Here is a 13,425-nt window from a genome sequence, read left to right on the forward strand (position 1 = left end):
CATGTAAACATACAATGCTGCACTAAAACTAAGACATACATGCAAATATTACTCTTCCTTAAGTTTAACAGCATACATGTATGTATATCAAGTTTCATCACATAACATTTAAATGACATTTTCGATAACAATTTTTCAATATAATATAATAATATTACTGCAAACAAACATCTCTGCTTGTGTTACTTTAAAAGTGATCTGAGCTAACAAAAATATCATTCAAACTTTTCGTGATCAGCATAAACCTATTTTCTTTGAAAGTTCTACATGTAGGAAAAAGAAAGAAAGAAATGTTTCATTTAAAGTGCTGTGCCAGACCATACACTAAAATTTCAAATTCCACAATTAAATGCTTTAATTCATTGCAATAATATTTTACACCGATATGTAAATCAATAATTACGAAAATGCCCCATAAAAGTATTAAAACATCACTCCCGTAGAACACTGCCGGAAACGACCGAGTAAAATTCTCGGTAAAAACATTTGCCTGTAAATAGCCATGACGTCACGAAGGGAACGCGCTTCACAGAAACCTACCACGAGATGACTGTCAGCGCAAGCAAAAGTGGGACCGACAGCAACTGCCAAGCTCATTGATCATGCGATTCTTCTTTCGATGATGAATAGTGTAGTAATGACGACTGGACTAATATTTGTGCAACACAACAAATAATGCCTTATCTGTTTGAACCTGGAACATCTTCCGACACACCACCGGCCTGGCCTGACAGATGACGATGAAAATGGTCGTGGAGATAGCTTACCACTAATTTACAACTTTTATTCTTGTTTTGTTCTTTAGCTTTTCGTGCGAATTATTTTGCTACACCGTATGTTCTAATACTTGTGATGTAGTAGAAAAGACTTAAATAACTCTTGAATTCTACGAGTCAAGTGGACCCGATATCGGTAATTTTAAGAAATAAACAAAAACGACTTTTGGTCCGTCCCATCCCTCTAAGAAGATGGGTTTTTTTTTTTTAATGAACAATTTCAGTTTAGTTTGACGTATTGAGGTATTCCCATATCTCGCTTAAGCCGACAAGCCAGTTCGGACGAATCGAAACTAAAGTGCCTGCAGTCACAACGGTCTCCGGCATTTTCTTCCTGTCCAGTATTTTCACGTTGTTTTAATAAAATTCACACACAGATTTCTCACTGCAACATTACTAGGAAATGCGTGAAGACTAAATTTATCGGCTTTTGTATTGCTTCAGCCGCCAACAACAAGCCGTTTAACCATAATAAACACAAAAGAAGCAATGAACAATGGCGCTGACTATCGAAAGGAGTTCCCTTCGTGACGTCACGGATCAAATCTTACGGAAATTTCCCAAAACGAATTCAGCTGGTTCTGTTTTTCAGGGGAATATTTTTTAATGAAAAATATACCGGTATATAATTTTTTTTACATTTTCTAATCATATTAAATAATATCTTGATTGATATAGCTCAATACATCATACATCTGGAACAGCACTTTAATAGCTCATTCAACACATTTTCATCTACAATTATAGGACATTGAACATGAGTAAGGGACCACACACGAGGGGTGGAACATAGCCCTTTGGTAAAACACTCGCCTAATGTGTGGTCAGTCTAGGATCAATCACTGTTAGTGGTCCCACTGGGCTATTTCTGCACGACCACGACCGATATATCAAAGGCAGTGATGTGTGCTATCCCGTCTATAGGATGGTGAATATAAAAGACCCCTTGTTGATAGCTGGTTTTCTCTTTAAGACTATGTCAAAATTACCAAATGTTTGACTTCCAACAACTGTACACCACAACTGGTATATCAAAGGCCGTGGTATGTGCTATCCTGTCTGTGGAATGGTGCATATAAAAGATCCCTTGCTGCTAATCAAAAAGAGTAGCCCATGAAGTGGCAACAGCGAGTTTCTTCTCTCGATATGTGTCGTCCATAACCATATTTCCGATGTCATATAACCGTAAATAAAATGTGTTGAGTGTGTCATTAAATAAAATAGTTCATTCCAACAACTGATGATTAATAAATCAATGTGCTCTAGTGGTGTTGTTAATTAAATAAAACAAATTTCTTCTTTTTAAGGACCACACAGTTGAGGCTATTCTTTTTGTATTAGCAGCAAGGGATCTTTGACTCTTTTTATAATCACAGACAGAACAGCACATACATGTCAGTATTTCTGCCAGAAAGAAATTTTTCGGTATGGCGCTATGGAATTGAATGCTACCACAGTCAACAAGGGGGTATGGGGTGCCTCCCCTGAAAGAAAATGGGTTAAGTTTAGAAAATTATACAATAATGATAAAAGTGTAATTAATTTTGTTAAAATGTTAACTTTAAAAAAAAAAAGCAAAAACATTTAGGTATGGCACCATACCCATTTTACCGTCTGGCAGAAACCATGACATGGCACCATACCCATTTTACTGTCTGGCAGAAACCATGACATGGCACCATACCCATTTTACCGTCTAGCAGAAACCATGACATGGCACCATACCCATTTTACCCTCTGGCAGAAACCCTGCATGTACAAGAACTGTTGATATATCAGTGGTGGAACCAGTATACATGTAGAAGGCCGTTTGAATACAGTAAAATGATATAACAACTACTGAATGCAGTGAAGTGTATAATTAATTTATTAATTAAAAGCAAGACAAATAGGCAGCTGTAGTACCAGCAAAATTTACCACAAGTTCTGCTATCTATTAATTAGTAATTACCACTGCTTGATGATTTTCCAATTGCTTGGTAACTTGTATGCATATTGCAATGTCGTGGTGTCTGCAATGGTCACTCAGATTAGCAGCGTTCGAAATAAGCACTTGTTTGTCCTGACAAATAATAATCTGCTGGGACAAGCAAAATGTACCTCAATGGTTGTCCAGTGGACAAGTAAAAATTTATAATACTGTTTGAACTGTTTCATTTTGAGCAATCAAAAACATTGTCCTTGCACTTGAATAAAAACAAACAACTTATTTGGACAAGTGAAAATATTGGCAGACAAGTACATTTCTAGATGTACTTGTCCAGGGGACTAGTAAAACATTCTGCTTATTTCCATCACTGATTAGGATGTATAATTTTAATGATAAATTCAAAAAGTCACACACAAACAGATAAACAGGCCTCTGAAAATTGTGAAAATGGTCGTTTCATTTGTGCATCAATACTGCACGTCTAATTTTGCAAAACCTGGGGGGGGGGGGCTTGTTGGCACATTAAATTTAGGACATCATTTTCATCCATGACAAAACAGGTTAAATGCAAAAAAGAAAAGGGTTACCTAAATTTATTTTTGTATATAACACATAAATGACAATTGCACATTTTTAATTCTCAGACGCCTGGATAAACAGTCAAACAGGTGCACACTTCTGTACACAAATAAACATCAAAGACAATATATACCTGAACATATACCTGTTAATTAATGTAAAATTAATGTTAAGTACTACTACACATTTTTGTTTAGTATTTATAAACATGTTAATAAATCCTATACTACACTGTACATGCACATTCTATATTTCAAGACTATAAAACCATCAAAACTGACCGGTTTGTTAACTGAAAACAATTTCACAGTGAGTGCCATACCTGTAGATAGTTTTGGCCCTGACAGGTTGGCATCATTGGTACGAGTACGTAAGCAGCCTAGTTCACCGACCACCCTTTGCCTATAGTCTTTATCTGAATAGGGTATAATGAATGAATGAATGAATGAATGAATGGAATGTTTTATGACACCCCAACACAAATGAAAAAACAACAACCACAGAATGAATGTATATGCACTAGATATGAAGTCTTGTTGATGGGTATAGAAACGACAAAAAAAAAATTTCATTTCCACTAGCCCAGACCAAGTATTCACTAGCCAGGACAAAGAATAAGTTGCTTTTTCAAACCTTGCAACTTATGTACAAAAAAAGAATCTATGGAAAAATAAATTCTGTTTACAAGTTTCAAAATCAAGATTCAACATTACTTTTTGGGTTTTTTAATAAAAACTAAATACAAAAACAGTGGTCTTGCTGGGTGAAAATTAGAAGGCACAACTCCCCACCCACAAATAAAACACCTATGCAACTTGTATATTAACAAGCAGCCGGACCAATTTCTTTGCCCATCAATATCTAGTACAAAACCTGTTGGTTTGATGTATAAGCCGACTGAACTTAAACATTATGTAGTTGAATTGGACACAAATAAAGATATATATCCAGATAAAGTTGTTTAACAGATCAAAGTACAAATATTACATTTTAATAAAGATTTCAAGATACATGTAACTGAAAACGAATGCATGTATATGTATATGTATCAGAAAAAGAATAAAATATTTTTTAAAGTGATTCCATAATGTTGTTGTTTTATTTTCTATCTTTTTCAAACGAATCCATCCAATTGATCTCTAGCTGATAATGTAGATTCGTGTATATACAGGGCTTCTAAATTATGGTAGCCCCTAGGGCTTCGAGAATTTTTATAAAATCTACTAGCCACAGGATCAGTGATTTAAAAAATTTACTAGCCACAATTAAAAATTCACTAGCCCTACTTCAAGTAAATAAAGTTTTACTAATAGGAATAATAGGTTATGTGATCTAAAGATGGACATAGAGCTTAAAAACCCTTAGATAATGGGGGGTGGGGAGCAGGATATTCATATTTACAAAATGGACAACAGGTTTTTTTTCACTAGCCATCAGGCATGGAGATAGTAGTTATTTACTAGCCAAACATTGAATATCCCTAGCCATGGGAGTAGGGCTACCATAATCTAGAAGCCCTGGTAGCCCCACTCCCATAGCTAGTAAATAACTACTATTGCCATGCCCGATGGCCAGTGAATTGTTTTTGGTCAAATGTTACAGTTACGTTTATTTTGTAAATATGAATATACTGCCCCCACCCCCACCCAATGTTAGTGTTTTTAAGCTCTATCTCCCTCTAATAGTCTTTAGGTGTCATATCTGATTATTACTATTATTTAGTAAAATTGTATTAACTTAAAGTAAAGTAGGGCTAGTGAATTTTTAATCGCGACTAGTACATTTTTTAAATCACTGATCCCATGGCTAGTTGATTTTATAAAAATTCTAGAAGCCCTGATATATAAAGGTGGTGTTAATTTTATTTAGCACCCAAGATTGATAATTATATGGATAAACACTCCTACTTTTGTTGTTTTTTATAAATAGTGATATCCAAAACAAGATTATAAGTTTTTAATATTTATTATAAATTCATAGTTATGTCCAATTAAATCTGCAATTCAGTATGAAATATCAGATAAATGTCAGTAGACACAAAAGACAATAACCGTTTTGATCATGTTACAAATTTGGCGTCAAATAAGCGTCTTCACCTAGAGATCGATGACACAATAAAAATAAATATCACTTTTATTGTGGGCATCAAACAAACAAATGAACATTGGTTTGTGACTTAATAGAGGCTGTTAAAATTACTGATTCAGTTATATAACAGTAAGTTTTTCAAACCTGGAATGGGCCGATGAGATTTTGTCAAGTACAACTGGTATACTTGCCGTCATTAATATTATATTGTATTTTCTCAGAATTTGTTTGCTGTTGACTATGTATTGGCACTCGGAAAGATTTCCTCACGCACCCCTCCATTTGAGGTATTGAATTAGTGATATCAAGTGCTAGGGTCTGGATTCGAATTCCAGACCATCGGGATTGTAGCCAAGCACTGTATCCACTCGGCCATGCAGTGGATCAACAAGTGAGACTGCATTTTAATACTTTTAAATATCATAGCATGTATTTTGACGGAATGAATCGAGCGTTTACGGAATAAAACGAACATTTAGTCCCATAATGCCTCATTGTGTCTTCTGTGCTATATTTCTACCAAAAGCACCAATAAAACTACCGTATTGGAGGTAATTTTACAAAGAATAGTCAAAATGTCTAATTTTTCAAAGGCAAAACGTAATGATACTGGATTACAAAATATAAAGATTATGTTGCTTTTATAGAACAAAATGTTTAAAAAGGTATTGTATATAACTAACCCTAACCCTAAACTTACACTATTTCTAAGAAATATTGTTGGGGGGGGGGGGGGCAGGGGGGGGGTATTATACCCTTTTTAGCACTTTCCTACACCTGTGGACCAGCAAGAACACTGCCAAATGAACCAAATAGAATTGACTACTATCACATAGTGTGATAGTATCAGAGTGGCCTTTACCGGTTATCAATAATTCCAGTTCCAGTCGACATGAAAATACATAATGTTAAGACTATTTGTAGGCGACAGTTGCGAAATGTTTAATGACTCACAGTAACTTTTCATTTTCTCAACAGATTATGTAAATAATGAAGAAAGAAAGGGCCACATTTAACAATTAGTAAACCTTTCTTTATTATTTTTGTCACCAGTTGTGTGCACACTTAGAACAATGAATATTCAACTTGAGTACAATAAAATATGAAGAACATGTAGTGGAAAACATTTAATGTAACAAATAGGCTAAAATTTGTTTTTAAATATCACTCTTGCATCAGTCCGACATTCTACTTTCTTTACTGTAATTTGTAAATTTGTGAAGCGCAATGAATTTGCAGTCCTTTAAGGTATTACACCCAATATACAATATATATTTGTCAGTCTAACTGAACTGAAAAGAAAACACGCAACTATATGAGTCACTGATCAAAAATAGTTAGGACACCTCATGGATTCCCAACAGAAATTCTCAAAACTACCTTGACTGTCACCAGGCCTTTTCGGGGCCGCCATCTTGAAATTTCGCCTCAAAATTGCGAGGGTAGATAGCGCCCGACCGCCCGGGCGGTATCTTTGACGGGTATGGCTTTTGGTCCTTCAAGAAGTAGCTGTCTTCATAAAACAACCCGCCGTGTTCTGAGTCTATAGGAAATATGATTGGGTACTGAAGTTCGTTTCTTCTGGATGACTCATCAATGAATCTACTCGGGAAAATCCCTTGACGTCACGGAGAGTGCGCCGTCTTTCGGATCTTTTCGGTTGTGCGTTCGGAAGAACGAAACCTAACGACAATTAACGACATAGTCCGATTGGATTCGATTGGTTATTTTCGTACAGGTAATAAAAAAAAAGGCGGCGTCACAAACCTGTTTTGAGAGGGGTCACGTGTTTTACTGTCAGCTAAACATTTTATTTAGTCAGTTAGTTAGTTATCTAGTTTATTTAGTTAGTTATTATATTTCAGTTGCTATTGATAAATTGTACTTATTAAATGGTTATTAAATTCTGAGATGTATATTTAGTTTATTCTGCACCTTAGTCTAGCCATTCTTGTATGTGAACAAAGTAAAGTTTGTTTTATTTAACGACGCCACTAGAGCACATTGATTTTTTATCTTATCATCGGCTATTGGACGTCAAACATATGGTCATTCTGACTCTGGTTTGTTTTAGAGGAAACCCGCTTCGCCACATTTTACTCTTTTACGACGCCAGCAGAGCACATTTATTTTTTCTCTTATCAGGATAGCACAAATTGGACTTTGTCAAACAGTTATGGATCATGGTCGGACACTGTTTTTTTTTTACAGGAAACCCCCGCTGTGCCACATTCACTCAGGGTTTGGAGTCGATCTGGATTAAAAACCCCATGGGACTTTATTTGAACCAGTTCTACCAGGCAGGATAGCCAGCACAAACCAGGCCGGACTTTGTTAAGAGGTCAATTATGGGTCACTGGTCACACACACACAGACACTTTTTGGCACCTTCCTACGTCCATGCATATTATTCACTTCGTCTTAGTTCCTCTCTAAATTCTCCCTTTCATTCTCCGTCCGTCACTCTCGCTCTCTCTCTCTCTCTCTCTCTCTCTCTCTCTCTCTCTCTCTCTCTCTCTCTCTCTCTCTCTCTCTCTCTCTCTCTCTCTCTCTCTCTCTTTCTCTCTCTCTCTCTCTCGTTCTCTCTCTCATGTACAAACACCACAAATAATTATTGATACTGGTCGGGCAAAATGTCCCGTCAGCATGAGCACATAATGTTTAGCGATAGTATGCCTACCAGACCGTAGTTGTGTGTGTCAACAATTCCTTTTTTTCTTTCTTCGATATACCAAAGACTTAGGTATGTGCTGTCCTGTCAGTGAAAAGCAACATATAAAAAATGCCTTGTTGCTAATAAATAAATGTAGAAGATTTACTCTGAAGACTATGTGTTTGAAGCAGCATATAAAAAAAATCTATTGTTGATAAAATAAAGGTAGAAGATTTACTCTGAAGACTATGGACAATAGCCCATAATTAATGCACTGGCGTAGGAAGTGGATGGCAAGGGGACATGTGTCTCCCCATCCCTTTTCTTGATCTAGTAGCAGAAGCGATGGTTTATATATATTTATGTGTGTGTGTGTGTGTGTGTGCGCGCGCGCGCTACTCCTCCCACACATTTTTTTGGCACCTTCCTACGCCTTGTAATGAATGCACAAACATTACTTTTTCCTCCTCCTAATCCATTTTCTTCTCAGTTTTCCCTTTATTCTTCTTCTTCTTCTTCTTCTTTCTTCTTCTTCTTCTTCTTCTTCCAACCCAATGAGTTTAATATTCAAATAAAAAGCCTTTATCAATGTATCCTACCGGTGATTTTTAAAAATCATTATTCTATCTAGAATTAATTATGAAAAGATTATGCGTGGGACTTATTAATTTGTAGTTATTTATTATAAATAAATGGGGGGAAAAGGAGGAAATATTGTAGTTTCAGCTTTAACATAGGACCTTTAAGAGCGGAAATTATCAGCCTATCTCTTAAAAAGAAGCAACAATTAAATAGCAAATATTATTCGTTTCACGGACTGAAATATTTAATATTATGTTTGTTTGGGTTTTTTGTTGTTGTTGTTTTTTAATTGCCAAACCAATCATATAAGAAAAGATACGTACTAAATTATTTTTATAGGCTAAGCTTCTTAGTTTATGTTTGTAAGAAACTATATTGTGCTAAAAAATAAGCATATTTGGTAAGTCGTTCCAGGAGTAGATTCAAGTGGTGGTGGCATGCGCACTCCTTCCCAGAAGGGGCGGGATTTAGTTAAGTCGGTTGAGTGCTCGCTTGAGGTGCTTGTGTCGCAGGATCGAAACACCTCGGTGGATCCATTCAGCTGATTGGTTTTTTCTCGTTTCAAACAGTGCACCACAACTGGACAAAGAGCGTGTTTTCCTGTCTGTGTGAAAGTGCATATAAACGATCCCTTTCTGTATTAGAAAAACAATGTAGCAGGTTTCCTCTGATGACTACGAGTCAGAATTATCAAATGTTTGACATCCAATAGCCGATGATTAATTAATCAATGTGCTCCAGTGGTGTCGTTAAACAAAACTAACAAACCGTGCCAGAACTTCAGATCTCCCCGAAAATCCAGTGATTAATGTATGTGTTTTTGGAGGAAGAAAGTTAAAGTTTGGTTTCTTTAACGACACCACTAGAACACATTGATTTACTATCTCATGGCCCATTCCTTGACATAGTGAGGTAGTTGGAAGTCCCAATGATTCAGAGAACTATGCCAGCTGGAGTATCAGCTCCTGGTAGGGTCACCCAAGCTGGACTGGTCAAAGGGTAAAGACTATACTAATATGGACCGAACAGACAGAGGACGTGAGCCAAGAAAGACAACTGTCTAGGAGAAGCAAACTCCAAAATCAAAATCAAAATCTCAGAATCCTAGTAAGGAAACTCTCCTTGCATAAGGAAAACTCCAAACTCAAACTAAGTCCATTGAAGTCCGAGTACAGAAGCTATGCATAAGCATTAGTGTGGAAACCGAAAGGAAATGTCTGTACATGCACCAAGCTCTATATCATGATCACATTGATTTATTAATCATTTGCTATTGGACATCAAACAATTGTTAAATTTGACATATAATATTAGAGTTAAACAAAAAGAAGATTGTTTTCTTTAACAAAACCACTATAGAGTATATTGATTAATTAATCATCAGTATTTGATTTTAGTACCCCCACCCTAGTTTCATTCAGGGGATGTGTACAAATGATAAAATAGCTAGAAAGCTTCTGCAGCTCACCATGTCAGGTCCAACTAGAAATCAAAGAAATGTTTTATTTAACGACGCACTCAACACATTTTATTTACGATTATATGGCGTCAGACATATGGTTAAGGACCACACAGATATTGAGAGAGGAAACCAACTGTCTCCACTTCACTGGCTACTCTTTTCGATTAGCAGCACCATCCTACAGACAGGGTAGTACATACCACGGCCTTTGACATACCAGTCGTGGTGCACTGGCTGGAACCAGAAATAGCCCAATGGGCCCACCAACGGGGATCGATCCCACATCGACCGCGCATCAAGCGAGCGCTGTACCACTGGGCTACGTCCCGCCCCAACTAGAAATAGCGCCCCTAAAAAAATCTAGAGCTTAGACTAAAAGGTAATACAAACACGTGATTTGTGTCTCACTTGACTGATTGCAGCTAAACGTTGCATTTGTTGTCAGTTTCTGTGAAACATAAAGCACTAGGATGGTATTAGTATGGCATTTGCAAAATCATGCCAGCAGAGTTCGAGATTAAAATTTTTGGGCAGTATCCCAGTTGGATACTAACATTTCAAAATCTGGTATCCCACCTGATAATTTAGTATCCCACTTAAATGAAATTCATAAATAACATTGTAACAAACGTGGACGACACTGTTACTTAACTTCACTAGTAAATGACGACTTTCATTGTTTCAGCGTAAAATAAAAACGCAGGATTAAAAAAACACAAAAAAACAACAAACCCTCCCCCCCCAACCCCCCCCCCCCCCCAACACCAACAACAACAACACAAAAACAAACCCATTATATGGTATCCCGGTGGGATACTGGGTTCTTGAAGTCTGGTATCCAAAATTAAATTCTGGTATCCCCGGGATATCGGGATACCGTTAATCTCGAACACTGTGCCAGTGATTTGAAAAGAATTTGAAAACATTCGGGATTCTACCGAGGGCATACAAAATAATTCGGGTGAAGATGAAATGTCACCTGGAAATGGGAGTCCACGCAATGCTGTTAGATCTACTGGTAGACCAGTAGAGCTAATTTTTATCAGATTGGTCGTTTATGTCACGTGACAAGTGAATGCTGTGGTAACATTTGTGGGGTCTAAATGCATTGAAAACGACCATTGGGTCTGCGTTTACTGGTCGTAATCCGTAATAGCGGGATGGTTTTAATACCGGGGTAGTTTTACTATAAAATAAGGAAATATTCCGGTCTTTAAAATATTGGTCTTTATAGCGGGGTGGTCTTAGTACCGGGGTGGTCGTTAGATGGGGTTTTACTGTACTATGTTTTGGACATTGCATCCTTAGAAGGTAGCCCAGTGGTAAAGCGCTCGTAAAGCGCGGTTGGTCTGTGATCGATCCCCGTCGGTGGGCTTATTATTGGGCTATTTTTTGTTCCAGCCAGTTCTCCACAACTGGTGTAATAAAGGCCGTGGTTTCAACTATCCTGTCTATGGGATGCTGTATATGAAATATCCATTGCTGCTAATCGGAAAGATTAGCCCATTGTGTAGCGGCAGAAGATTTCCTCTATCTCAACATCTAAGTGGCCCTTATAGTCATATGCCCGACGCCATATAACCGTAGTTAAAATGTGTTGTATGTTGTGCGTGATTAAATAAAATATCCCTTCCTTCCGCTCCTTAGAAAAATCCATGGTATTGTAGATCAGTAGTTGGCAATGATCCCGTATCAACAAACGGAATGTCTGCGTGTGACAATATGTTAAAATATTTTGTTCAAGGTTAGTATTGTGCTTTGCTTTTATTTGAAATGATACATTATATATCAATGGTATGTTGAACTGTAGTTTTTTGGACGTGTTGCAATTTGTTTAGTTACGAATGCAGTTTGTTTAAATTAATCTTGGATCGATTGAGAATTTAAAAAACCCTAAAATGTCCTGGGAGTTAGCTGCCATTCTAAAATGTTTCAGACTAAAACAGATTTTTTAACAAGAGTTTGTTTTGATTTATTAAGCATGCGTTGTTGTATGTCAAACATTCGGTAAGGCCAGTATTTTTTTATTATTCGGTTTACGAACCCGCCGACGTAAATTTTGCTCAAATAAAAATAAAAGTCGTATTTTTCACTTTTAATTTTTATTTTTTTGCCGCAGACTTCCACAAATAGCTCTAAAGAAAAAAAAAAGTTACCATTCTACTCTACTGTGGCGCATTTCGTAAGGTAACAGTGAGAAATAACACTTATTTCGTCAATAAATAAACCGTTGTTGATACGAATTGTTAATTCGTCTTCGGTCGCTCTCTTTCGGTCCGATTTGCTATTTCGGTCCGATTTCCATGCACCGCGCGGTTGTCTTGTCAATCTTATTTTGTTACAAATAATCCATATCTATCAAAGTAGCCATATTAAAAAAATAAAATCACCCCTACTGATACACCCCAAATAGGTTTTTTTTTTCCCCCTTCCTCCTACCTTTGTGCACAAAAGTTCTTGTTCGTAAACCTAAAAATTAAAAAATACTGGCCTAAATTAACCAGTGGCGTAGGAAGGTGCCAGAAAGTGTGTGTGTGTGTGGGGGGGGGGGGGGGCACACACACACACACACACACAAAGACAGACATACACACAGACACATACATACATGCATACATACATAGATATGAATCGTCGCTGCTGCTACTGGATCAATAATACGGCCTTTGATATAGGGGCCTACCCGTCAAAACCCCCACATTGGCCTAAATTAACCATTGGCGTAGGAAGGTGCCAGAAAGTGTGTGTGTGGGGGGGGACTGAATTAAAATCCACTGTCATTGACACTGTCGACTAGTTCTAATGGCGAAAACGTGCTTACATTTGCACGTAAATTAGGGCGAAAGCTAAAGGTCTGCTAAGTGCCCATAACTTGCTTTTTCACAAAGCGCTTCATTTGCACGCTTTGCACGTGTATTCCATGTTCCCAATGCTGAATTTCCGTATAATTGGAGCTTGCGTTCGTGTACGGTGCACACTCCAAATTCGACAATGGTACGACTTCAACTGACTATCGAAGATCGAGGAAGGGCTATTGCTTGGCTTCAGGATGGCAATACGCAAAGAAATGTTGCTCTGAGACTTGGTGTCAGTCAGAGTGTCGTTGGCCGACTGTGGCAACGGTACCAAGCAACGAATTCTGTTCGAAATCGTCCACGTTCGGGAAGACCCCGAAGCACTACAAATAGAGAGGACCGCTACATCACCAATATGGCTCTACGTCAACGCACAACCACTGCACGCCGATTACGTGACAATTTGCGGACTGCGACTGGAACTCGAGTGTCTGATCAAACCATACGCAATCGTCTGAGAGCCAATAATCTACGCTGCCGTCGCCAGGCTATTCGACCAC

The 13,425-nt window shown here is 37.5% G+C and overlaps 1 protein-coding gene across 2 annotated transcripts in view; it reads right to left on the minus strand.

The window, feature by feature from the left end:
• The window catches only part of LOC121379945 (dual specificity mitogen-activated protein kinase kinase 4-like), a 27,019-nt gene extending 19,872 nt beyond the window's left edge, over positions 1-7,147 (minus strand). The window contains exons 1-2 of one of the 2 annotated variants that reach the window (XM_041508638.1): positions 6,754-7,147; positions 3,608-3,700 (exon numbers count right to left, since the gene is read on the minus strand). In XM_041508638.1, the coding sequence (XP_041364572.1) occupies positions 3,608-3,700; positions 6,754-6,787 (127 nt within the window). In that variant the 5' untranslated portion in view covers positions 6,788-7,147. The remainder of the gene's footprint in view (positions 1-3,607; positions 3,701-6,753) is intronic. The other variant, XM_041508640.1, reaches the window with a different exon arrangement.
• Positions 7,148-13,425: the final 6,278 nt, after the last annotated feature.

Source organism: Gigantopelta aegis, chromosome 8, assembly GCF_016097555.1.
Source record: "Gigantopelta aegis isolate Gae_Host chromosome 8, Gae_host_genome, whole genome shotgun sequence".
In the NCBI taxonomy this organism is placed as follows: domain Eukaryota; kingdom Metazoa; phylum Mollusca; class Gastropoda; order Neomphalida; family Peltospiridae; genus Gigantopelta; species Gigantopelta aegis.